This window comes from Molossus molossus, unplaced genomic scaffold (genome assembly GCF_014108415.1).
Source record: "Molossus molossus isolate mMolMol1 unplaced genomic scaffold, mMolMol1.p scaffold_m16_p_17, whole genome shotgun sequence".
Classification (NCBI taxonomy): Eukaryota; Metazoa; Chordata; class Mammalia; order Chiroptera; family Molossidae; genus Molossus; species Molossus molossus.
Genome location: NW_023425352.1, coordinates 70,958,829 through 70,986,605, shown reverse-complemented (window position 1 = coordinate 70,986,605; position 27,777 = coordinate 70,958,829). Strand labels below are relative to the sequence as shown.

The 27,777-nt window shown below is 42.5% G+C and overlaps 2 protein-coding genes across 2 annotated transcripts in view; one reads left to right on the top strand and one right to left on the bottom strand.

Moving 5' to 3' along the window:
- SHLD2 (shieldin complex subunit 2) overlaps positions 1-27,777 on the top strand; it is a 105,091-nt gene that overhangs the window by 68,222 nt on the left and 9,092 nt on the right. The window contains exons 6-10 of the mRNA XM_036264866.1: positions 9,043-9,237; positions 9,369-9,503; positions 11,323-11,421; positions 19,564-19,770; positions 24,336-24,564. Of these exons, the coding sequence (XP_036120759.1) occupies positions 9,043-9,237; positions 9,369-9,503; positions 11,323-11,421; positions 19,564-19,770; positions 24,336-24,564 (865 nt within the window). The remainder of the gene's footprint in view (positions 1-9,042; positions 9,238-9,368; positions 9,504-11,322; positions 11,422-19,563; positions 19,771-24,335; positions 24,565-27,777) is intronic.
- On the bottom strand, positions 18,876-19,353 carry LOC118632665 (single-stranded DNA-binding protein, mitochondrial-like; the record flags this gene model as incomplete). The annotated part of the gene is made up of 1 exon (XM_036265898.1): positions 18,876-19,353. A coding segment is annotated over one exon (405 nt), but the record flags the coding sequence as incomplete, so codon positions are not given.

Sequence of the window (27,777 nt, the reverse complement as noted above, 5' to 3'; positions counted from 1 at the left end):
TGTTGGCAAGGATGTGGAGAAAAAGGAACCCTTGTGCACTATTGGTGGGAATGCAGACTGGTGCAGCCATGGTGGAAAACAGTATGGAGTTTCCTCAAAAAATTAAAAATGGAACGTCTTTTGACCCAGCAATCCCACTTCTGTGTACACATCCTAAGAACTTCAAAACAGTCAGAAAGAATATATGTACCCCTATGCTCATAGCAGCGTTATTTAGATTAACCAAGATCTGGAAACAGTTGAAGTGCCCATCAGTAGATGAGTGGATAAAAAAGCAGTGGTACATTTACACAATGGAATACCATGCAGCTGTAAAAAAGAAAACTCTTATCTTTGCAACAGCATGGTTGGGCCTAGAGATTATTGTGCTAAGTGAAATAAGCCAGTCAGAAAAAGACAAATACCATATGATCTCACTTATACTTGAAATCTAATGAACAAAATAAACTGACGAACAAAGTAGAACCAGAGGCATGGATACATGGAACAGTATGACAGATCAGAAGGGAGCGGGGAGAGGAACTGGATAAAAGAAGGTGAAGAGAGTAGCAAAGAACATATATACATAGCCCATGGACACAGACAACAGAGTTGGTGAAGGCCAGGAGAGGGATAGTGGGGGTGACATAGAGGTGGGTAAAAGTGGGGAAAATGGGGGACATAGGTAGTAATGTCAACAATAAAAAGAATAAGTGAGAATTGAGCCCTGGCCTGTGTGGCTTGGTTGGATGTCGTTCCGTGACTTGAAAAGTTGCCGGTTTGATTATTAGTCGGGGCATATGCCAGGGTTGTGGACTTGATCCCTGGTTGACAGCTGATCTATGTTTGCTCCCACATCAGTGTTTCTCTCTCTCTCTCCCCCTTCCTCTCTGTAAATATTGATTTAAAAAAATTTTTTTTAAAGAATGAGAATTGAAAAATATAATCAAAATCTTGTTTCCAAAAATAACAAAATAGATGAACAGCTCATTAATTTGATCAATTAAAAAAGGCAGAAGGCACAAATATACAACATAAATGACAAGGAGGAAGTAATTATTGAAACAAAAGAGGTTAAAAATAAGAGGCTACTACTAATCAGAATTTTATGCAAATAAATTAGAAAAATCTAGGTATATAATTTTCTTTTCTTTTATCCTCACCCAAGGACATTTTTGCATTTATCTTCAGATAGAGCGGGAGAGAGAGAGAGAGAAACATTGATGTGAGAGAGACACAGCGACTAGTTGCCACCTACACAACCCCAACAGGGGCCAGGCATGAACTGCAACTGAGGTACATGCCCTTAGCGGGTGCTCTAACCACTGAGTCAAACAGGCCAGGGCTAGGCATGTAATTTTCTAAGGAATTATAGATTGCCACAAGTTATCCCATTAGAGAGAGAAAGCTTAAGCAGACCAGCTTATAAAGCAAAAATAGAGCCTGGCCAGTGTGGCTCAGTGGTTGAGCATCAACCCATGCACCAAGAGGTCGCCATTTCAATTCCCAGTCAGGGCACATGCCCAAGTTCTGGGCACAGTCCCCAGTGGGGGGCATGCAGGAGGCAGCCAATCGATGATCTCTCGTCGATGTTTCTATCTGTCTCCCTCTCCCTTCCTCTCTCTCTAAAATCAATAAAGAAAAAAGTATTTTTTAAATAAATAAAGAAGAAATAGAGATGGTTATTAGGGAATTACTGTAAAGAAGAGTATCAAGCCCTGATAGTTTTACAGAAGAGTTATACCAAACCTTCAGAAACCAATTAGTTCCAGTGCTTGATGAATCATTCTAGAGTATTGAAGAAGGATACGTCCTAATTTGTTTTTATAAAGTAAATATAACCCTGACACCTAAACCAAATAAAGGCATTATAAACAAACACAGACCAATATTATACACGATCATTGATGCAAAAAAGTCTAATAAAAATATTAGTACATGAAATCTAACACTATATTAAGGAAATAAAAACCAAGAGAGATTTATTTCAGAAAAGGAAGATTTGTTTCATATTAGAAGATCTATGAATATCGTATACTAATAAATGTAAGGAAAAATTATATAATTGTCTCCCTAGATATTGAGGAAACCCCTTGACAATATCCAACACCCATTTATTATAAAAAGCACTCCAGGCAATAGGAATTGAGGGATACTTTCTCCTTCAGTATCAATAAAGATAGCATCAACACAGCGTTACAATTATAATACAATTGATACTGTATCAGTAAAATAGATATACTTAGTCCTAATGCCAGCATCTTACTTAATGGAGAAACATTAGAGGCATTTCCATTAAAATCAGGAACAAGATAAGGATGCCCAGTATCTCTGCTGTTCTTCATTATACTAGAGTTATTAACCAATGCAATTAGACAAGAAGGGGCATCTAAATGAGTGGAGAATAATGAAAACTGTCTCTATGTACAAATGCTCTGATAACATCTCTGGAAACCTCCAGGGACTTAAAGATAAAACCAATTCAGACAGTAAAAGAATTCACTGATGTACCAGGATACAAAAATTAATGTTGAAAAATTAACAGCCTTCATATGTACAAATACTAAACAGAAGGTATAATGGAAGGGAAAACCTCATTTACAATAGCACTAAAGAAGGTACTTCAGAATAAGATATGTGCAACAACCTACATGAGGAAAAATATAACACTCCAAAAAGAAGTAAATGTGAACAAGTGGAAAGACAGTATTCCCAAATCTTGGATAGGATGACAGCATTATAATGATATCAGTTCTTGATAAGGTACTTTATAAATTCCATGCAGTCTCAATAAGAATACCAACCATGTTCTGACACATACAAGTTGATACTAACATACATGTGGAAAAACTAACATGTAAGAATAGCTAGGAAAACACGGAAAAGGAAAGCTATGGGACTAGCCATTAAAACATACTACAGCCCTGGCTGGTTGGCTCAGCGGTTAGAGCGTCAGCCCGCAGACCGAAGAGTCGCAGGTTCGGTTCTGGTCAAGGGCTTGTACCTTGGTCGCGGTTCGTCCCCGGCCCTTGTCGGGGTTGTGCAGGAGGCAGCCGGTCGATGTGTCTCTCTCACATCGATGTCTCTCTCTCTCTCTTTCTGTCCCTCACACTCTATCTGAAGGTAAATGGAAGAATATCGTTGGGTGAGGGTTAAAAAAAATACTATAAAACCTCTGTAATTAAAACAGTGAGGTACTGTGCATGGATAGACAAATAGCCCAGTGGAATTGAATAGAAAGATCAGAATTAAAGCCACGTGCATATCATTTAGTATATGACAAAGATGGCATCTGAAATCACCGAGGTAAAGGTTAATTTTCTACTGAACTGAGGCAACTGGGTAGCCATTTAGAAAAAGGCAATTAGATCCCTATCTCACAACAAATAGAAGAATAAACCCCAGATGTATTCAGAATCTCAATATTAGAAGATCATACAACTGCTAGGAGGAATCATGAATTCCTCTTTAATCTTAGCAAAAGGAAAGGCTTTCTTATTACTCCAAATCCAGAGGCATTAAAAAGTAAGACTGATAGAAAAAATAAGACTGATAAACTTGACTACAGAAAAATAAAATTTTGAACGACCAAAACAACATAAACAAAGTCAGAAGACAACTGGTAAACTTTGAGAGAATATTTGCAATATACAACTTAGACAAAAGGCTAATATTCCTAACATAGAACTCTTAAAATTGAATGACAAAGGACCTGATGGGGGAAAAGACATGAGAAGTTAAATTTAAACTACACAGAAATATCATTTCTTTACCTATCACATTGGCACAAAATTTTTAAGAAGACAGGCCATTCCCTGGTGCAGCGGTGGGGGAAGAGGCTCTCATGCACCGCTGGTGGGGACGCACGCCTGCACACCTTCTGCAGGGCGTGTGGTGACATCTACCAGCCTGGCTGCTAGGAGTCTGTCTTGAGGATACACTGTAACAACAGGAGAAAACCTGTGCACAAGTGTATTCACTGCAGTGTTGTTTCTGATTGCAAGACACTGGAAAGTATCAAACTCCCCAAACATAACAGAATGGTTGATTAAATTATGGTACAGTCACGTAGTGGAATACTATGAAATTATAAAGAAAATGAAAAGGCTGCTATGTGAAAAACACAGAGCTTAAAAAAATAAACATAGTATGCTATTCTTCATGTAAAAAAGAAGGGAATAATGAAATCATGTGTATTTCCTCATCTGTGCAAAGAAAGGAAGAAAGAAAAGAAAAATGCAGGAGGGATAAACCGAAAGCGAAAGAGCTGGGTCACCCACAGGGCGTGAGTGGGAGGAGTGGAAGACGCTGGAAATAGGGTAGCACTGCCGGGGAGCAGGGCAGCTCTGTGAGTCTGCCTTGTACAGCTCTGACTCACGGAGCTGTGGTCATGCCCCCCCCCCCACCCCGTAAACAGGGTTGAAGCCACCTGGAATGGGGCGGAGGGGCACCCCAAGTGGATGCTGGCACTAGCATGTGAACCTGACAGCATTAGAAATGAAGAAAATAGCTACATAGAAGGTTGGTGGTGGGGAGAACACGTCTAAGTAAGTGTGGAAAACGGTATGTTTACTGGATTCTGCAAGGCTGGAGATCAGAGGACTAGAAGAATGCTGTGGTTTAACGAGGACACGTGTTTCTCAGAGGGGAGCGAGTCAGCAACAAGCCTGCACGCACTAGAATTGAACAGGTAGGCCCTGCAGGTCGTTGGCTGGGAGAGCATTGTCCCGTGCCACCAAGGTTGAGGGTTCACTCTGTGGTCAGGGCGCATGAGGGTGAGAATCCACCCGTGAATGCAGAAATAAGTAGAACAAGGGATATGTTTCTCTCTCTCAAATCAAAACAATTGAACAAGTGAGTGACTACATTGTAGATCATGAGAACTGGTTTCTCACTGTCATAGAAATTATGAAGGGGGAAGATTAAAAAGAACCTTTTGTTTTGGAGTCAGACATATGAGTTATAAGCTCATGGTTTTCAGTAAATAGACTGGCAGTTAAATAGGTTAAAAAGATGCAGAAATATGGATGTGTGGTATGGCCGCTTCCTAGGTCTGCCTGCTGAGGCACGGAAGCAGTGACCTCGGTGACCGGGGCGCCCAGTGCCAGACCCGGTCTGTCGCATGTTCTCCCCTCCAAGGGCCGGCATGCCGGATGGAAGCGGTCCCCGCGGGGCTGGGTGGGGGACGAATGAACCTGTAAACGTCTGGTGTCATGAGACCTGTTGGAGGTGCACCTGCAGGCCCAAACTGGAACAGTGTCAGCAATGAATAAATGATGACAGAGCTGATTGTAACTCCCAGAATATGATATTCTCGGGTCCTTGCCAATATAAACAAACATTTAACTGCCTGGCTGACTAAATAAATAAGAAGGTTCCATTCCTCAGAATGGAGGTTCAGTGAATAAATGTGAGAGGAAAGAGAAAAACAGTCACCATTAGGCAAACACCGCAGTAATAAACATTGTGAGCCAGGGTCCACCGACAGACCCTAAGATTAGCAGGACAGACAGTGTCGGCTCACAGGGAGAAACTGCAGGCAAGGGACGGGACGGGCGGACCTGACCCGAGTGAGTGGCCGAGTCCGTCCAGTTTTAATTTGGGGATTTCCTTAAAATAAGGAAATTTAAGTTTAATTTTTTTTTTTTATGAATATTTGACGTTGCCACATCTTGGAAACCATATTTCCAAGGAGCTAAATGGCTTTTAAATAAAATTAATAACATTTTATGGTTGTTAATACAATAGAAGGTTAAGGAATGTTCTGAAAATAAGGTGGTATGCAAATGCTTTGCAAGAGCTTCAGGAGACAGATGCTACAGGTACTGCTGGTTTTAGAGCTGATCTAGACTCAAGTCAGGCTGATCTAGTTCAATAATGTCATAAACGTCCCGGGCCCCGATTCCGGTGGAGATCATCCAGTGGAACCCCCGGGGAGCTTCAGGTTCTTGTAGACGATGTGAACCTTTGTAGAACTTGGACTGATTGCAACTAGGTAACCTTGAGAAGTTACTTCAAAGTCTTGGTTTTATCTTATATAGGAATTTATCTTGCCTTTTTTCACAGGTTAATAGCCAAATAAAGTAAGGTCTTTTTGTTTGATTTAGGGAAATGGTTATCAGTTGTTACTTTGAGAATATTGCAATTGTTTTTATTCTGAAAGAATAAACCAATTTGGTTAGCTTTTTGTTTTTTTTTCAAGTAATAACAAATCTTGAGAGCACTCTTACTTCTGATCAATATATTACACGTTTGGAAAAGACTTCTGTTCTCATGATAATGAGGTGTTACATATTATATAAACCTAGCCCTGATAATGTGAGAGGTTATCAATTTATCATAAAGATTATTAAGTACATAAATCAAGGGTTCACACAATGATTCATGAACTATACTATTTTATTTGGAATCTAAATAATTAGATGTTTCTGTATAAATTTTTATGAAGCAAAGATAAGAGATCTTTCTCCCCCCCCCCCAAAAAAGCTCCATATTGTAGCAAAGAATAAAGCAGAGAAGTTATGTACAAGTTCACAGAACTCCCTATTGACAGTGTCAGAATCGGAACCAGCTGTCCTGGTTCCAGACGTGCTGGAAATTCGGAAGAGGGGCTGGGAGATGGGGTGGGCGCACTGGAGCTGTGGGGGAGGTGCTGGAGTTGGTTTCGCTGTGATCTAGTTGATCTCCTTATCTCCACTCTTCCTCTCTCTCACTCATCTTTCAAACTCTCCACATTCTTTCTCTTATGCTCATTATCTGGGTTAGGGATATCACCATTATTTATAAAATTCATTTAGGAATTGAACAATCTGAATTAGAATAGATTTTATATATCAGATTTTAAAAACCTTAAAACTTTTTCTGATCCATCCACCAGAAATCTTGATGTCATCTTTAGTCTTTTCCTTACCCTCCCCCTCTAATTGTCTCCTGGATTCTACCTCCGAACAGTTTCACAGATCTGTCACCTTCCCTCTTCCTGCAGCACTTCCTGATGGGCAGCCGCCAGCACCCTTAAGGTGGCCCCTACTCTGTCTCTGTGGAGTGTCCATAAAGTTGGAGGGAAGACGCCTCATGTTTATTCTCACTGACTGCTGACTGAAGTCAGTGTTTCCTGTCTTTGTGAACAAGGCAGCCGTCCACAGTAGCAGTAGCGCTGTCCTTGGCCCCGTGGAAGCACATCGGTCCTCACGTCGCACTGCTTGTGGGGGTGACCTGGGCACCATCTGTGCCTGTGACACGTGGAACACTTCCAGCATCAGTAGTGTTACGTATTCTGCTATATCTTGTTACGTAATGTGTTGATGAGGCACATAAATTATCTCACAGTTTAAAAATATTTTGATGCTATATGTCCATATAACTGGTTTTGTAATCCTATTTCATTTCATGCACTTAAAATATTATTATATAATAAAAATATTCTAAAATTATATAATGGTAATAATTGCACAACTTTGTGAAACACTAAAAAACACTGAATTGTATACTTTAAAAGGGTGAATTTTATGTATATGAATTATAGCTCAAAGCTGTTATAAAAAATACTATTCTGATAATGGGTCTTCACTTTATCAGACTACATATCTGCAGTACCTAAACCCCTTCTTTTTCCTGGAAATATATCCCCCACCCCCAGTTACTACCTAGAAAACTATACATTTTTCTAAGAGCCAGATCAAACATTCCCTCAATAAAACCCCTTCCAAGTTCCCTGGGCCGTTATTGCTGAGTGTCCTTAGGAATGCTTACATACATCTCTTATACTTTAATCCCAGTGTTTGTGAATACCTAGGTTGACAGTCCCTTCAGTGTTGGGATCATGACATGATACGTCTTTGTACCCCTATCACCTGGTATAATGCCTGTCAGTGGATGGTCCGCTGATGAGTGAGTGGGTAATGAGGCTTTGGTGTGGCATCAGAAATACATTAGGATGAGCATGTTCCTGAGGGAAGGAAAGAAGAATCATTTGTTCTTTCCTACTGAAATTAGTTAATAGTCTCTGCTTTCCAAAAAGTACTTGTGTTTTTTTGCTAAGATCTTATTTTGTTCAACAAATCAATCATATATTCAAACATATCTCTTTCCTTCAGGGAAATTAAAATTTAATCAGCAAATGAAAATTAAAATTTAATCAGCAAATTTTAAAAATTAAAAAAATTTAATTAGCTAAACTCATCAATCTGTACATTTAAAATATATGCATTTTATTGTATGTAAAGTATATCTCAGTAGCCAGGCAGCTCAGTTGGTTAGAACATCATCCCGATAGGCTGAGATTATGGGTTTGATTCCTGGTCAGGGGTTTGATTCCTGGTCAGGGCATGAAAAAAAATGGGTTGTAAGTATATCTCAATAAAAAACTAGAAAAAAAATTGAGACAGGAAAGAAAAACATCTAGCTGGCATAATGACTGATGAATTAAATAACTGATGTGGTGATCAAGAGAAATATTACAATGCAGCACATATTCCAATGCCAAGTGAGAGTTAGAGATAAAAGGAGGAATCCCTGGGAGGCCAGAGTGGCGGTGGTTATTCTTCTATGGTGTTTGAGTGGGTAGAGAGGCGGGTGGCAGCCTGGCCAGTGACGACGGTGAGGACGGAGACTGACAGGTGGGAAACAGTAAATAAGCCATGTTCCGGGAGTCGGGTGACAGATTTCAGATGTGACCTGCGAGTCTTGAGGAAGAGTGGCAGTGGGTGGGCCAGCTGGGGAAGATGCGATGTGATGAGAGATGAGAGAACCAATCAGATTTAACAGTGACGGAGGAGTCAAAGATAATTGAAATGTTTGTCTTGGCTCATTGGGGAAGAACAATGCTTAATAACAGAACAGAGAAGTGAGGGGACGGGGCAGGCGTTGGTAGGAGGTAGGACGCCTACTTCTGTTGATTGAAAATAGCAAGCTTATCTTTGCATCTAAACTGAGTCAAGAATAAACGACGTTTTGTAGAAATAAAATCATGTTTTACACTTAATCATACTTCATAACATAAAATACAGTTCTAAGAAAATACTGCGTTGTCGAGAAGATGTCCTGTTGCCGCTTCTCTTTCAGATTCCAGCATAGTTAGTGAGGTTGTACTCAAAGACTTGCTGGCGTACGTGTCTTCGAAACACTCCTACCTCCGAGCCCTCCCTCCCAGGCAGCCCCGGCAGGGGAGCGGCGTGGGGTTTGCCGAGCTGGAGCGGCTGCAGCCGGATGCGCTGGTCCACGCAGTGCTGCGGGTGGTGGCTGTCACTGTGCTGACAGGTACTCGTTGGGGGCACCTCTTACCTTTAGATTCTAAAATAAGATGCAACACCTCCTTAGTGTACAGTGTGGTTAGCATTATCTGTTTCCCATTAGACATTATGACGGAAATAGTCCTTTTTCTTTTCCAGAGGCATTATATAGTTACAGAGGACAGAAGCAAAGGAAAGTTATGTTAACGGTGGAACAGGCCCAAGGTCAGCATTTTATGCTTGTATTATGGGGTCATGGAGCAGCCTGGTATCCTCAGCTTCAAAGGAGAAAAGGTAAATACAACGGAAAGCTTTAACCTATTTATAGTTAGGTGAATGGTTAATGCTTATGAGCCTAAGAGGAGAATCTTAAGAGGTTAGATTACATTTGAAATATAAGTGATCGTGATTAAATATTCTTCTGTTTTAATTTTATACCCCCTGTAAGCAAATCAGTAATCTGAAGCCCTGGTCGGCTTTGCTCCGTGGTTAGAGTGTTGGCCTGAGGACTGAAGAGTCGGGTTTGATTCCTGGTCAAGGGCACCTACCTCGGTTGCAGGTTCGATCCCCAGGCCCGGTCAGGGTCATGAGGAGGCAACCAATCGATGTGTCTCTCTCACATCTTTTTTTTAATGTTTTTATTGATTTGTTTATAGAGAGGGGAAAGGAGAGAGAGAGACAGAAACATCAATGTGAGAGAGAAACATTGATCGGCTGCCTCCTGCACGCCCCTGTCTGGGGAATCAAGCCTGCAACCCGGGCATGTGCCCTGAGCGGGAATCGAACCGGATCTCAGGCCACGGGCCCACACGCAGTCACTGGGCCACACCGACCAGGCTCTCTCTCACATCCTTCTCTCTTCCTTCCCCTCCTACTCTGTCTAAAAATCAATGAAAAATATCCTCAGGTAAGGATTAAATAATAAAATAAAATAAAAAGTCCTCTATAATTACGGCGGTAAAATAAAACCTTCCATTTATTCCCAGGTATAGTACTTTACCATTTTAGTGAAGATCTTATCTCCTTCAGATAATGTTCTTCAAAATTTTAATTCTAGAGAAGCTTCTAGAATTTTATTCAGCCAAAGTACTCTGGTAAATAAACTTCTCTCTGGTTATAAGGCAGATATTAGAGGAGTTGCATTAACTCTTTCAAATCACAATGTTACTGTTTAATAAATTATTCTCTTTCAGGTTTTTATTCCGATTATTTTAAATGTATGGACTGTTAGCCATCCATAGAATGTTTATGTTTAAAATATAACCCATAATTATATTTTCTTTACAGCATAAATTAATAAGTTATCATGTATTGAATTAAATGGAATTGATGTTTCAATAAAATTCTGTATTTTCCTTTTGATATTATGACATCCTTTAGTTGTAACAGTCAAGGATATTATAATTAGTGGCTCATGAGTTATTTTACCCTGTTAAATTAATTCAGAGAGTAAGTGTGTGATCATTCATTTTACCCAAATGTCTCTTCCTAAACTTTTACCTACAAAATAGTTACCTAAAGATAGGATCTGTGACATTGTGTCTCTTAATCATTAATAGCCTATGACTAGGGTTTGAGATAAGTCTGACTTTTGACTTTTATGTTAGGATCAAACAGTGACAAATATTTGTTTGGTTGAGAAATCTGACAAACGTGTCAGTGACAGTCCAACCATTCTTATTGACCAGCCCTTCAGAGCCCGAGCCCGGTCCAGTGCGTGCGGCTCAGGCCGCAGTGTAAAGGCGATGGACACTGACCACAGTGCCGGAGGGGGAGGGCGGGATGGGAGGGAGGGTGTCGGGGGGAGAAACATCTGTAACAAAAGTAAATTAAAACAAAACAGCATATCACACACACACACACACACTATATATATATATATATATGTATATATATATATATATATAGTTAAAGGTATTACTCCAGTTCTAATGAAACTATAGCAAAGCAGCCTGCTCCATGCTTAATATAAATATCCTTTAAAAATGAATAGCTATTCAGTTAATAGAAGAAAAACTATAGTTGTCTTTAGATAATTCTGTAGTATTAGGGTTATGTTGAAAATTTATGAACACAGGCATTGAGATGTAGTTGGTCTTTGTCATGTGTTCAGCACAGGTTATTTATAGCCTCATTCTTAGTTGTGGTGTCGACCTCAGTACCTCAGGATACTTTCAATATGGGACAAAGCCAATTTCGAACCATCATTTAAGTAAGTGATTTCTACTTTCAGAAATTGTTAGCATTCTATCTATTCATTCATTATTTCTTGAAGCATTCTCTATTAACCTTTCTTTATCTTAGCACTGGTTTTACTTGTTTCCAAGAATTAAAAAGACTCACATTTAGGTGATATAATCAGAAATGATTATGCTGAGTCACTATTGATTCAGTCATGATTGAATACTGGAGATAACAGAATTGATGTTTTAGGGAAGAATAATAAGAAATTCCAAGTTCACATTTGGTATGCCTCATATGTAGCAAGCATTGGTCATAGATTCCCAGTGAGGGTGGACTAAAGACCTAAATTACAGTTCTGAAGAATACTTTGGTACACATAAAATAAGCCATTAAGAACTAAAACCATTTCAATGCAATAGCCTCCTGAAATTATTTAATAGAAGTCTAATATTTAAAACATAACATTAGAATAAAGTACTCTCATGACATTGCTAATTAAGCACAGAGTAAATGCAAATAATCCTAATATTTGTCGTTATGCTTAATGCAAAATCATAGTTGTATCTTCATGGAGGTTTGAAACCCATTCACACTCTTTTTTAGTTAAATCATTTTTTAATTTTTTTATTTACTTTTTAATCTTCACCCAAGGATATTCTCCTATTTATCTCAGATAGAGTGGGAGGGAGGGAGGGAGGGAGGGAGGGAGAGAGAGAGAGAGAGAGAGAGAGAGAGAGAAAGAAAGAGAGAAACATCGATGTGAGAGAGACACATCAATCGGTTGCCTTCCGCACGACCCCGACCAGGGCCAGGGACAAACCGCAACCGAAGTACGTGCCCTTTACCAGAATTGAACCTGTGACTCTGGTCGGCGGGCTGATGCTCTAACCACTGAGAAGCACTGGCCAGGGCAGTCATTTTTTATTTTTTAATTATAGTTTACATACAATATTATATTAGTTTCAGGTGTACACCCCAGTGACTAGACATTATATAATTTACTAAGTGATCATCTCGATAAATCTAGTACCCACCTGACACCATACATAGTTATTAGAATATTACTAGCTATATTCCCTATGCTGTACTTTATATCCATGATTATTCTATAACAACAAGTTTATACTTCTTTTTTGAATTTTATCTTTTTAAAATGTTATTTAATTTTTTCATCACCATGTATTCCCCCTGTACCCTTTTTACCTCCACCCACCCCCTTCCCCAACCTCTGTAATCACCACACTGTTGTCCATGTCCATGAGTTCTTTCTTTTTTTCTGTTTAGCACAATCCCTCCACCCCCCAACAGTTTTGTATGTCTTAATCCCTTCATCTGTTTCACTACCCTCTCATCTGGCAACCATAAAATGTTCTCTGTATCTATGAGCCTGTTACTGTTCTGCTTATTTGTTTATTTTGTTTTTTTTAGATTCATTTGTTGATAGATATGTATTTATTGCCCTTTTTTTGTTCATATATTTATTTCTTTATTTAATTTATTTTTGGAGAGTGGAAGGGGAGAGAGGGAGAGAGAAAGGGACGGAGAGAACCACTGCTTTTGCTGTTTCGCTTGTTGATGCGTCGATTGATTGCTTCCTGTATATGCCCCGACGGGAGATCAAACCCGCAGCTTTGGTATGTTGGGAGGACACTACCGAACTGAACTAGTGCCAGGGCTTATTGTTCATATTTTTATCTTTATTTTCCCCTTTTTCTTAAAGGAGAACTTTTAACATAATGCTGGTTTGGTGGTGATGAACTCCTTTAGCTTTTTCTTGTCTGGGAAGCTCTTTATTTATATCTCCTTTGATGCTAAATAATAGCTTTGCTGGGTACAGTAATCTTGGTTGTAGGTCCTTGCTTTTTATCACTTTGTATATTTCTTGCCACTCCTTTCTGGCCTGCAAAGTTTTTGTGAGAAATCAGCTGGCCATCTTATGGGAACTCCCTTGTCGGTAACTAACTGCTTTTTTCTTGCTGCTTTTAAGATTCTCTCTTTGTCTTTAATCTTTTGCATTTTGATGATGATGTGTCTTGGTGTGGACCTCCTTGGATTCATCTTGTTTGTAACTCTCTGTGCTTCCTGGACTTGTATGTCTGTTTCTTTCACCAGGTTAGGGGATTTTTCTGTCATTAATTTTTCAAATAGGTTTTTAATTCCTTGCTCTCTCTTTTTTTCCTACTGGCACCCCCATAATGTGAATGTTGGTACACAAGTTGTCCTAGAGGCTCCTTACACTATCTTCAATTTTTTTGGATTCTTTTTTTTCTTTTTGCTGTTCTGATGTGGTGTTTTTGCTCTTTATATGCCAAATCACTGATTTGATTCTCAGTTTCATCTATTCTACTGTTGATTCCCTGTAAATTATTCTTCATTTCAGTTAGTGTATCCTTCAGTTCTGACTGGTTGTTGTTATGGTTTCATGTCTTTTTTTGTTCTGTTGAAGTTCTGTGTAAGTTTAACCATTCTTCCCCTGAGTTCCTGGAGCATCCTTATAACCATTGTTTTGAACTCTACATCTAGTAGATTGCTTGTCTCCATTTTGTTTAGTTCTTTTCATGGTGTTTCTTTTTCTCTTCTTTTATTAGGGACCTGTTTCTTTGTCTCCTCATTGTGGCAGCCTCCCTGTGTTTGTTTCTATGTATTAGGTAGGGCTGCTACATCTCCCAGGCTTGGTAGAGTGGCCTAATGTAGTAAGTGTCCTGTAGGGTCCAGTGGCACAACCCCCCCTGACCACCCGAGCTGGGCACTCCAGATTTGCACTCCATTTGGGCTGTGAACACCCTCCTGTGGTAGCTGAGCTTTGATTGCTGCTGGCATGGCAGTGGGAGGGGTTTTCCCCAGGCTGATTGGCTATGAGGACTGGTTGTGACCACCATGGAGGATCAGCTGTGCAGGGGTTACTCCATGGAGCAGGACTTAACTTCAGCAGGGCTCTGGTGCCCACTGATTCTACCCCTCAAGCGCGTCGCTTGTGGAGGTGGTTGAGTGGTGCTTTGATGTGTTCTGAAGCTGTCCAGCAGGTGCACTGGCTCTTGGGCCTCCCAGGAGTTGTAGGCCAAGGTCAGCTGCTGTCTGTGCCCTGCCTGGGGCTACCTGGCATGAGCTACAAGGTGATCTGCAGATGGCTGCTACTTGTGCTGGGCTTGGAGGTGCCCCAGAGAGGGCAAGCTGTGAATCAAGTCCGGCTGCCACTAGTGCCAGGCCTGGTGCCACTTAGTGAGAGGTATGGGGCTCGCTGAGGCCAGATGCTGCTTGTTGGAGTTATTTTAGGAAAGTCTGAAGCCTGAGTCAAGACAGTCCATTTGTATAGAAAAGGCACTGGGAACAGCTTGGCTGGGCCTAGAAGTTGGGTGGGGTGAGGTCTCGGGGAATCACCAGGGTGGGGAAACAGCGTCAGCCATGTGATGGAGTCTTCGGGGAGGCTCAGCAAAGGAACAACGAGCGGCCTCTGCCAGCACTTGTCTGGGAGCAAGCTGCCCCTCCAGCTCTCGCCCTGATGCAGACACGTCAGTCGCTCATGCCTTCCGAGCTGCTGCCCCAGCTCGGAGCTCAGAGGCAGTGAGTCTCAGTGAGTTTGTGCATGGGCCCTTTAAGAGGAACGCCCGGGACTCAAGCCACCTGCTCACTCAGCCTCCATCACTGCTGGTGTTTGCAGCTGGAAGTCACGGGGACTCCTCTTCCTGGCACTGGGGCCCAGGGCTGGGGGCCTGGTGTGGAACTGGGACCCCTTGCTTTTCGGTGGTGACTCTTCACCTGATATCCCTCCCAATTTTTATCCACCATATATGGGTGGGACCAGCCTGTTGCATCTCTTTCCCTCCTACCAGTCTCAATGTGGCTTCTTTACATCCTTCATTGTAGGACTTCTATGCAGCTAGATTTCAGGTGTTTGTGAATGATGCTTGTTCTGTAGTTTAGTTGTAATTTTGATGTGATTGTAGGAGGAGGCAGGTACTGACCAGAAGTCTGATTCTGGCTCCCCCCCCCCCCATTCACACCCTTAATTCATGATTCAAATATAGAAATATAAGATTGTCTCAATACCCTGCTCCCGCAGACTTATCAGCCTAACCGGCATGTGACTCCTTTCTATCACTTAACATGCCCTTCTTCCCCTGCTTCGGTACCTTGGACTGCGTGTTTCCTCTGCCTGGGAGCTTTCCCTGCCACCCGCCCACGTGCATGGCTCCTGCATCTCAGCTCCCACGTCCTCTGCGGGGAGCCTCACACGTGTGTGCAAAACACTCTCCATCAGGTCACTCTGCGTCCCACTCTGCCCCCGCACACGTGTGCGCGTAACACTGTCCATCCGGGCACTCTGCGTCCCACTCTGCCCCCGCACACGTGTGCGTAACACTCTCCATCCGGGCACTCTGCGTTCCACTCTGCCACATCACACGTGGGGTAACCAGCCTATTGGCTGGCTTGATAATTAACTACTTTTCTCAGATTGCAGATTCTGTGAATAGCTTATTTATCATTTTGTCACCATTACATAGCATATGCCTGCCCTAGAAAATAACTTTCTTTATGGATGAATGAAAGAAAAATAAAATACAGATTAGGCAACCTTTTGAAATTCCCACTGCCTTTAAGGAACAAGAGACTCTAGTTTGAGGAGGAAATAACTGCTTATTTCAAGTAATAAGAAAAAAATTGTAAATTTAACCATGCATGCACATGAAAGTTTTGCAATCCATGGGGTGTATTAAGAAATTATATTTAAACTTGGGCACTGAAGGCTTGTCGTTAGAACTCTACTTTGGTTAACTTAAACAATGAAGGGGTTATATTTGCAGTATACAGATGTACCTCATAGCATGTAAGGCAGGAGGGCATATGGGTTTCTGGAGGATGTGGCACTAGGAGCTGAAAAGCTTTGTGGGTCAGGCAGCTTCTCCGTGCATCTGCTTTATTCCCTCAGTGAGGATTTTCTCTGCTCAACCACGTGGAAAGCAGGTGCTTACTCTGTAGCTCCTGATTTTGCTTTTATTTTTAAGAAATCAGTCCCATTTCCAGATCTTCAGCAAAGAGAGTCAGATTGCCCAGGTGGGATCTGATTCCATCACCTGTGGCCTGGAGGACTAGCAAAGAGGGGCGCCTGAGCTTGTGCCAGAGGGCCGGGCTGTCAGAGGGGCATCGTGTTCTGGGTGGGCACACATTGGAATTCACTGCCAAACACATGTGTGTCCACTGGCCTGGAGAGGGGTGTGTGATATATTATTTAGTTTAAAAAGCAGATTATACAACTTCCTGTGGAGTAGGATCCCATTTTAATAAAAGTGTGTATCTAAGTATATATTTACACTTACAAATCTGGAAATAGTAGGTACTAAAATGCTAGCAGTGGCTATCTCTGTATGGTCTTTATACCTTCAGTTTTAATGTTATGTGCGTAGAATCTGTTAATTTTTCAGCCTTTCAGTATGAAAAAGTTTAAACATATGTAGAGTACCATTATTCAGCTTATTAAACCATAGCCAATCTCATTTCACCTATTAATTCCCTTTTCTTTTACTATCTAAATATTTTATAGTAAACATATTTTATCTTATAATTAAACATAAAATCAAACTTATCTTTTTAGGTAATGTTTGGGATATCCAGCTAAAAATTTGAGGAAAAAAATTAAATTAAATGTATACTTCATATTTGTGCAGAAATAAATTGCAGATGCATTAGAGACTCCAAACATTGTTTAGAGAAACAATGAGCAGTGCAAGAAAAATGAGCAAACTTGTTTGGAATCCAAAGTTAGTAGGTTAAGTGAAATGCAGCAACAAAAACTACTATGCCATATATACAAATCATAATATACATATTTAAAAGACAAGTGAAAAAACAGAAAAATGTTGCATTTTGTCAGGATATAATACAGTAAGCAAAAGACAAATGTCTATAAGGATAAATGGGTAAAAGGTATATGAATAGGCCCCAAAGAAGAAATGGCCAATAAATATAAGAAAAAGATCACTTTTTAGTAATAGAAGACACACAAATAAAATAATGATGTATGATTTTTCTCCTAAGAAATTAATAGGGAAGATATGGGGAGACAGTGACTCTCATAAACTATTGGACATGTAAATTGGAAAACCTTTCTTAAGAACAATTGACAATCCATATTAAAGCCTTCTAATTTGTAATATCTTTGGCCTAATAATTACACTTATGGAGATTAATCATGGCTATGCATAAAGATGTAGCTAAAAATCTATTTATCATGGTACTATTTATAGTAGTGAAAAGTAAAAAACAATCAACATGCTCCAAAATAGAGGATTGCTCTAATAATTGTAAGACTTTGGTCTATCTATACAATGGCATACTATGCAGATTTTAAAATAACGGGAAATAATACTTAATGATATGTAAAATATGTATTTGACATATTAAGTAAAAATGAGACAAATTGAAAACAAATGTTAACTTTATTTTGGGGTGTTGAGATAGTGGCCACTATTTATTTACTTTGCTTATCTATGTATTTTATAATGAGACAAGAAAGTTATTGTAAAAATAGTGATAGGTTTTAAGCAGCATCTTGGACTATATATACTTTGGTTCCTTTTTTTTTTTTTTGCTTTAGTTCTTTCTAAGGATGACGTACTTAAAAAGGTAGTGACTTGTTTTAAAATTTCTGACAAAGTAAACCATGTCAAGTGAAAAAACGAAGGAAGTGGGTGGGGTGTATGAGTCTGAGTTAGGGTTAGATGTTGTCCTACAGTAAGTGATGAGCTGAAAAGACAGCTGTTACTATCGAAACTTAGTGGTAAGGGACCTCTTTCTGTTTTATTGTAGTTTTTAAAGTTGAATTCCTTATATAGAATATGTTTATTTGGCAAGGTCTGTGCTATTGTGGTTTTAAGAATTAGAATTATTACTGAGGAAATTAAAATTTTAAATTAAAAATGTATCTAAATGGTTTTTTGTTCTGGAAAAAAATGAGCTGTATAAGAAAACTAAGGTGCTGTAAATCAGTGAGAGATATTGATTATGGCAGACACATGTCCTTTTCTCTGTCATTATTATTTTTTTCAATCTTTGCTTGTAGATATCAAAATGAAAATTTGTTTCTCTGAGAAGCAGTTGGTTACAGTAAATTGCGACTGTTAAGGAGACCAAGAAATTTCTAGAAAAAAATTTTATTAAAATTATCTCTAGCATCCTTATCTTACTGCTTTAATACATTCATATTTTGTCTCTTTTTTATGTTTTAATTGATTCTTAAAGAGAGAGGACAGGGAGAGAGAGATAGAAACATCGATGTGAGAGAGAAACATCCATCAGCTGCCTCCTGCTCGCCCCCTACTGGGGATGTAGCCCACAACCCGGGCATATGCCCCAACCAGGAATCACACCGGGACCTCTCAGTCCATGGGGTGATGCTCAACCCACTGAGCCACACTGACTGGGCTCATATTTTGTCTCTCTTTTTTTTTTTTTTTTATACAAAAGAATATTTTAATTATTGTCCTTAGATACTATAAAGACTATACATGATTCGGAAATGAGACTGTACCAAACAGTGGTGGAAGAAGAATGGTCCACTCTACGCCTTCTCTTTTGTCTGGTCACTCAGAAATATAATGTTATCAGCTATGATTGTTGTTGCTTGTCGCCTCACATTATTTTTATCCATGTATTCGCCGTAGTCTACTTTCCCTTCCACAAAAATTCGAGACCCCTTTTTCACATACTGATATGCCACATCTCTGAGGCCTGGTCGGAATACTGAAATTCTGTGCCATGTTGTCTTTTGACTGACGTCACCAAGTTGGTATGCTTCATTGTCTCCTGATTTCCACATCTCATTGGTTGCTAGAGAAAATATTGTGACTGGGTTTTTCCCTTCCACCTGTCTCATGACAGGGTCCTGACCCACTCGCCCAAGCAACTGCACACGATTCAGAGCTGTAATACAGGTCTTCGAAACATTGCTTCTATTTTTCTGTTCCTACAATCTAATCTTCACTCTTTACTGACGCTCCAGCCGAACCAAGCCAGGAGGTCACTTCCCGACGCTATTTTGTCTCTTTATATCCAAAGTCCTTAGTGTGATAAAAATTGTATTTAACTGATTAGATCAAGTCAATCTGTTTAATCTGATTCTGAGCCTAGATTATTTCCTTTTTGACAATTTTTTGTTTTTATTTGTTTGTTTAAGATTGTATCTGGGAATTCAGGTATCTTCTTGCTCAGCGCAATTGCCTCCTAGAGACCCTGGAGTTACACACGACACCCTGGTCGTCCTGTGAACGCCTGTTCGATGATGACGTAAGGGCAGTCACATTCAACACGAAATTTCAGAAGAGCGTGTCCTCTTCTGTGAAGATGTCAGATTTAGCAACACACCTGCAAGATAAGTGTTCAGGTAAGATCTTTATATATGTAAGATATTGCTAGTTTTAATACAAACAAAGAGGCTACCATTTGCGAGAAAATTATATTGTTAAATATAAAAGTGAAATATAGATCTTTGTAAATTCCTGAATCAAATATGGGCATCTTCTTAGCCTTTTGCCTACCATTTTTTGAGGTTAATTTGTAATTATTAGGGATCACTTAAAATTTTTTGTGTATAGTTACTAGCAGCTCATCATTTAATTCAGTCTGCTTTTTAGCAGTAGATATTAGTTTGAATTTTCTGTAGTTTGATATGCAGGGAATCATACAGTATATACACTGTTTATCTTTAACATAGAAAATTATTTTGAAATGTATCCTTGCTGTTGTGTGTATCAGTAATTCATTTCTTTTTATTCTGTTGTATGAATATATTATTGTTTCTATCTGTTCATCTATTGATGGACATTTGACTTGTTTTCAATTCTTAGCTGTTACAAATAAAGCTTCTAATACCTACAAGTTGAATAGCTGGATTATATGGTATATGTTTAACTTTTTAAGAAACTGCCATATGATTTTGCAAAGTGGTTGTACCATATGTAGTGATTTTGGTATTACCTAATATTGCTAATCCGTGTCTTCTTGTTTTTTTCCTGATCAATTTGACTAGAGGTTTTCAATTATATTGACACTCCCCCCCGTCAGGTTCCCCCCTTCAGGTTTCCCCCCCTTCAGGTTCCGGGGGGGCCCCCCGTCAGGTTCCCCCAGGTCCCACGCCCCCCCCCCCGTCAAGTTCCCTCCCCCCCCGTCAGGTTCCCCCCTTCAGGTTTCCCCCCCTTCAGGTTCCGGGGGGGCCCCCCGTCAGGTTCCCCCAGGTCCCACGCCCCCCCCCCCCGTCAAGTTCCCTCCCCCCCCCGTCAGGTTCTCCCCCCGTCAGGTCCCCCCCCCATCAGGTTCCCCCCCCCGTCAGGTTCCCCCCCATCAGGTTCCTCCCCCCCGTCAAGTTCCTCCCCCCCCGTCAGGTTCCCCCCCCGTCAGGTTCCCCCCCATCAGGTTCCTCCCCCCCGTCAAGTTCCTCCCCCCCCCGTCAGGTTCCCCCCCCCGTCAGGTTCCCCCCCCATCAGGTTCCTCCCCCCCGTCAAGTTCCTCCCCCCCCCGTCAGGTTCCCCCCCCCGTCAGGTTCCCCCCCATCAAGTTCCCCCCCATCAGGTTCCCCCCCTTGTCAGGTTACCCCCTTCTTGTCAGGTTCCCCCCCCGTCAGGTTCCCCCCCTCAGGTTTCTCCCCCCCCCCGTCAGGTCCCCCCCTGTTAGGTGCCCCCCCATCAGGTTCTCCCCCAGTCAGGTCCCCTCTCTTCAGGTTCCGCCCCCATCAGGTTCCCCCTCCCATCAGGTTCCGCGCCCCACCCCCATCAGCTTCCTCCCCCCCCTGTCAGGTCCTCCCTTGTTAGGTCCCCCCCAGTCAGGTTCCCCTCCATCAGGTCCCCCCTGTCAGGTCCCCCTCCTTCGGGTTCCCCCCCCTTTAGGCCCCGCCCCCTTCGGGTCCCACTCCCTTCAGGTTCTCCTCTTCCAGCGCCTCTCGCCCAGGGCTCCCTGAGCCCGTTTTTGAAGGTTTTTAATCAAGGGTTTATTATGTAGGCTAATCAATTAAATCATTGGTCACTGGTGATTAACCCAAACTTTCAGAGATTGTGGCGTAGAGCTGAAGGCTCCAACCCTCGAGTCCTGCCTTGGTCTTTCTGGTGACCACCCCCAACCTAAGGTGCCTCTGGGCCCCCAGACAGGGCATGTAATTAGCATACAAAACACTCCTGTCACTCTGGAGATTACAAGGGATTAGTCCTGTGTGCCAGGGCTAGGGACAAAGACCAAATATTTGTTTTATTATTGTATCACAAGGTGAGTCGAGTTTCTTTCTGTACAATGGCTGAATGCCAGATTAAAATTTTATACATTGTGTTAATTCACGTAGGTATGTATATATGTTTTACAAGATATGATTATTGACATTAGCATTATTATATCATAAAACTAAGCTAGGGAGCCTGGCCAGCGTGGCTCAGTGGTTGAGCGTCGACCCTACACCAAGAGGTCGCCGGTTGGATTCCCCATCAGGACACATGCCCAGGTTGTGGGCCTGATCCCCAGTGGGGGGCACACAGGAGGTGGCCAATCGATGTTCTCGCTCATCGATGTTTCTCTCTCTCTGCCCCCTCCCTTCCTCTTTCAATAAAGGAAAACAAAAAACAGCTAGTGAGAATGCAAATAGAAAACAGAAATAACACCTCAAAAACCCCAACTTTTATTTTTTTATTTTTTTTTATTTTTTTATCCTCATCCGAGGACATTTTTCAATTTTTTGTACAGACAGAGTGGGAGGGAGAGAGAGGAAGAGAGAGAGAGGGAAACATCGATGTGAAAGGGCCACATCGAGTGGCTGCCACCCGCACGACCAACCAGAGCCGGGGACAGACTGCAACCGAGGTACATGCCCTTAGCGGGAACTGAACCCGGGTCTCTCCAGACCGCAGGCGGACGCTCTAACCGCTGAGCCAAACCGGCCAGGGCCCAACTTTTATTTTTATTTATTTATTTATTAAATATGTTTTTATTGATTTTTCAGAGAGAGGGGAAAGGAGAGAGAGAGAGAAACATCAATGTGAGAGAGAAACATCCATCTGTTGCCTCCTTCACAGCCCTTACTGGGGACCGAGCCCGAAACCTGGGCATGTGCCCTGACCGGGAATCAAGCCAGGGCCTCTCAGACCACCAGCCGGAAGAAACCCAGCTTTTAATGGAATACAGAGATTTATCCTCAGAGAACTCCATATACGCAGTTCTGCAGTGAAACATTTATTAATACTAATAATTTAAAATTAATATTTCTGGAAGATAAACAAGTGATAGAAAATTTACAAATTTTTATATGATTTAACTTTTATACAACTATCAAAATAGGAGGTAGGTTGCCATGGCCACAGAAGACTGGATTTATGCGAACGGTGCGTCATGGGGATGCGGTCGTGTCACCTACGTTCCTGAGAGTTTCATGTGTGTGTGCTCCCCTGGCCCCCCAAGCTCATGGAGCAGATGCTGCAGGGAGGAGTGCTGTAGGCATGTCAGCTCGCTCAGCCACCTCGTACGTCAAACAGCTGCTTGCTGAGATTGAAGACCTGGAACTAAATTTTGAAATAAAAGATCAGCAGAATCGGTGGCCGCAGCTCTGATGGTTGGTGGCACCAGGGATGTGGACGCCCTCGCCCGCTGGGCGTGAGGCTGGCGACCGGAGTGCTCCTGCAGACCCTGGAGCCGTGCTCCCTGACGGAAACCATGCCACACTGCCTGCCGCCAGTCCCTGGGGGTGTCAGAGAGGCCCTTTAGCCGCTTCAGTTCTGTGTGTGTGCAACTGTGAGGGCTGAATTAATAGCTTCTATCATTTTTTATGTGTTTTTAAGACAGAACTGGAGAGAGCACATGGAAGTACAAGCAAGTTTTTCCTAACTTGTTTCATAGTTAAGTAAAAGGAAGGAGAAAGGGATCGCCATGGGAGAATTTCCTTAAGGGAGTTTGCCCTTGCTATAAAGCTTCCCAAAAGCCGGAGAGGGATGAAGTTGTGCCTCACTCCTTGTAAAGACATGAAGATGGCCCAGGCCGGTTTCTCAGTGGTTAGAGCATCAGCCTGCAGACCAAAGGGTCTCAGGCTTGATTCCCTGTATAGTGCACATACCTGGGCCCCAGCCCTGGGCCAAGTCGTGTGGGAGGCAGCTGATCGATGTGTCTCTCTCACTTTGATGTTTCTCTCTCCCTCTCTCCTTCCCTCCCTCCTTTCCACTCTATCTAAAAATCAATGGGAGAATATCCTCAGGTGGATTAACAACAACAAAAAGAAGAAGAGAGCCCTGGCTGGTTTGGCTCAGCGGTTAGAGCATCGGCCTGTGGTCTGGAGAGACCCCGGTTCGGTTCCCGCTAAGGGCGTGTGCCTCCGTTGCAGTTTGTCCGCGGGGTCGTGCGGGTGGCAGCCACTCGATGTGTCCCTTTCATGTCGATGTTTCTCTCTCTCTCTCTCTCCCCCCCTCCCACTCTATCTGAACAAAATATTGAAAAGTGTCCTCAGGTGAGGATAAAGAAGAAGAAGAAGAAGAAGAAGAAGAAGAGGAAGAGGAAGAGGAGGAGGAAGAGGAAGAGGAGAGGGGACTGAAGAGGAAGAGGAGAGGGGACTGAAGAGGAAGAGGAGGAGAGGGCAGGGAGAGGGCATGTTAGCTGGGTCACGTGCTCGTAGGGATTTCTTCTCAGAGATGCAACTTGTTCTGCGTGAACCCAAAGGGCAGGGAGAAGGAGAACACCCACCTCTTCAGCCAAATAGATCTTCATTCCAAGTTGTAGACACATTACCTTTACATTATAGGGTCAATATTGAAGCCATAGTGGGTGAGATGATTTAGGAAAAGAGTGAAAAAGAGAAGACAGACCAAGAACAAGATCTCGGGGTTTATCCTTTGCCATAAGTAACTAAATCAACTGCATAATTAACCGTGTTTGTAAATTATAATTTTGATCCTATAATTTATAACATTTTTTGTTTCCCTTTTGTAGGAGTGATTCTCATCAAAGCCCAGATTGTAGAGCTATTATTTCCTGTTACAGCAGCTCAGCAAATAGTTGTGAATGCTCACAGCTCTCTGAAGAGCGTTGTTTCTTCTCTTCCCAACGTGACGTACACTGGCTGTGCAAGTTGTGGGCTGGAACTGGAAACAGACGGGAACAAGATCTACAAACAGTGTTTCAGCTGCTTGCCATGTACTAGGAAGAAAGTATTCTACAGGTAGGCAGCTAAGCAAGGCAGTCAGATGGAAGATTCATATTCTTATAGGACTGGAAATGACCAATAAATTACATCTGTCAACTCTCATTTTCTAGTGAGAACGAATTAGAGCTGATACAAGAGAACAAAATGTCCCGAGTGATAAATTGCTGTTTATGAAAGCAAAAATTGCTCAGTAATCACAACAGGATTTTAAAAAGCAGTAGTTGGGATATTTTATTGTCTTGAAGAAGCTATACTAAAGAAAATTCTTACATGGTTTACACTTTTAACCAAGATCTAAATGAAGAAGCTTAGTCACCCACCTTAACAAATCATTGGAATTTAAAGGTTAAATGTATTTCCCAGCTGGTGTGGCTCAGTGGTTGAGCGTTGACCCTGCACCAAGAGGTCGCCAGTTCAATTCCCGGTCAGGGCACATGCCCAGGTTGTGGGCCTGATTCCCAGTGGGGGCATGCAGGAGGCGGCCAGCCAGTGTTCTCTGTCATCGATGTTTCTACCTTTTTCCCCTCTCCCTTCCCCTCTCTCTAAAATCAATAAAGAAAAATATTTTTTTTAATAAAATAAAGGTTGAAAGTATTATGTGGTCTAAACTGTGAGCCGTGGAAGTAGTGAGGCGTTTAACCTTTCCCAACTTCAGTTTCCACAACTCCACATGAGAAAGCACAGGCCCCAAATGTCCTATGGTGAAATGGCTAACCAACTCAGTGAAGACACATTGTTTTCCAAATAGTAAAAGCTCAGTGTCTTGGGTAATCTTTTTCTTTTTACCTTATAAATCACGTGCCTTTACAAAATAGCAGTCAGTTAAAACATTTCACCACCCCTCCCCCAGAAGCCCCTGACCCACTCGCAGTCACTTCTGGTTCCCCTCCACCTAACTGAACCTCGGGTCGTTCCACTTTTTGGCTACTATAAGTAGCACTGATGTGGACATTCATGTACAGATTATTGTGTGGACATGTATTTTCATTTCTCTGGGGTGTGTACCCAGGAGTAGAGTTGCTGGGTCATGTGGTAACTAACCTTTGAGGACCTGCCACACCGTTTCCAAAGCTGCAGGGTTTTACCTCCTCCCTGTGCTGCGTGGGGCCACAGTCTCCCATCCTGGCCGGCACTTTCTTTTGCTTTTGGTTGGTCTCTCGAAGAAAGGTATCATTTCTAAGCCAAGATCATAGAGATTTACTCCTATATTTTCTTCTAAGACTTTTATAATTATTACTCTTACATATTAGGTCTATGATTTATTTTTAGTTAATTTTTTGGATGGTATAAGGAAGGGGTCCTGCTTCATTCCTTTGCATGTGAATACCCCAGTGGCATGGCATTGTTTGTGACAAGGCTGCTGTTCACTAGTGTATGCTGTCAGTCGGTTTCCACAGGAACTGCAAGGCCAGTGTTCGCTAGTGTATGCTGTCAGCCGGTTTCCACGGGAACTGCAAGGCCGCTGTTCACTAGTGTATGCTGTCAGTCGGTTTCCACGGGAACTGCAAGGCCAGTGTTCGCTAGTGTATGCTGTCAGTCGGTTTCCATGGGAACTGCAAGGCCACTGTTCGCTAGTGTATGCTGTCAGTCGGTTTCCACAGGAACTGCAAGGCCAGTGTTCGCTAGTGTATGCTGTCAGTCGGTTTCCACGGGAACTGCAAGGCCGGTGTTCACTAGTGTATGCTGTCAGCCGGTTTCCACGGGAACTGCAAGGCCGCTGTTCACTAGTGTATGCTGTCAGTCAGTTTCCACGGGAACTGCAAGGCCGCTGTTCGCTAGTGTATGCTGTCAGTCGGTTTCCATGGGAACTGCAAGGCCACTGTTCGCTAGTGTATGCTGTCAGTCGGTTTCCACGGGAACTGCAAGGCCAGTGTTCACTAGTATATGCTGTCAGCCGGTTTCCACGGGAACTGCAAGGCCGCTGTTCGCTAGTGTATGCTGTCAGCCGGTTTCCATGGGAACTGCAAGGCCACTGTTCGCTAGTGTATGCTGTCAGTCGGTTTCCACGGGAACTGCAAGGCCGGTGTTCGCTAGTGTATGCTGTCAGCCGGTTTCCACGGGAACTGCAAGGCCGGTGTTCACTAGTGTATGCTGTCAGCCGGTTTCCACGGGAACTGCAAGGCCGCTGTTCACTAGTGTATGCTGTCAGCCGGTTTCCACGGGAACTGCAAGGCCACTGTTCGCTAGTGTATGCTGTCAGCCGGTTTCCACGGGAACTGCAAGGCCACTGTTCGCTAGTGTATGCTGTCAGTCGGTTTCCACGGGAACTGCAAGGCCACTGTTCGCTAGTGTATGCTGTCAGTCGGTTTCCACGGGAACTGCAAGGCCACTGTTCGCTAGTGTATGCTGTCAGCCGGTTTCCACGGGAACTGCAAGGCCTATGTTCGCTAGTGTATGCTGTCAGTCGGTTTCCACGGGAACTGCAAGGCCGCTGTTCGCTAGTGTATGCTGTCAGTCGGTTTCCACGGGAACTGCAAGGCCGGTGTTCACTAGTGTATGCTGTCAGTCGGTTTCCACGGGAACTACAAGGCTGGTGTTCACTAGTGTATGCTGTCAGTCGGTTTCCACCCGGAACTGCAAGGCAAACACCAGGTTTAGTTGGGGGTCTTTTAGGAATTGCAACATTGGAGACACAGACTGAGGTAGAAAACCAAATGTGTTCCAAGAGGGGAAAAGGGACAGTATGTATAGACAAAAAAGGGGACTTTCAAAGGGATGACCTCAGTCGCTGTGAAAGAGCTGTTTCTGGTGCCGGCCAGTGTGCTTACACTAGGCCATAGGACTGGTTGCATATGTGTTTTGCTAGGTGAACATTTTATTTCGTCATAGTTTTTCCAGCCAGTTCTAGGAATTGTATCACAATGTAGCTGTTTGTGCTCTGACCCAGTTCTGAAGGTCAGTGCCCAGAGGGGCTGTGTTAGCTCCGCTCCCTGGAGGTCTCCAGGCTCCAGGCTGTGTGCTCTGCGACAGAATTAACTCCACTGTGCGGTCCGCGTCTTACCCCACCCGGCGCTGAGCAGTCTGTGGGACTCGGCAGACACTGAGTACATATGTTTTGAAATAAAGAATGGAGTAAGAGAGAGAGCCTGGGGCAGGATTGTAGACTGAAAAAGAGGAAAGGACCTAGAATCCTCCTGTGTGTAAAGGGGGGAGTAGATTTTGGAGGGAAATCAGTGCATTGTTTTAGCTGTCACATTGAATTCCCCTATATTCATGAGTCTGTTTCTA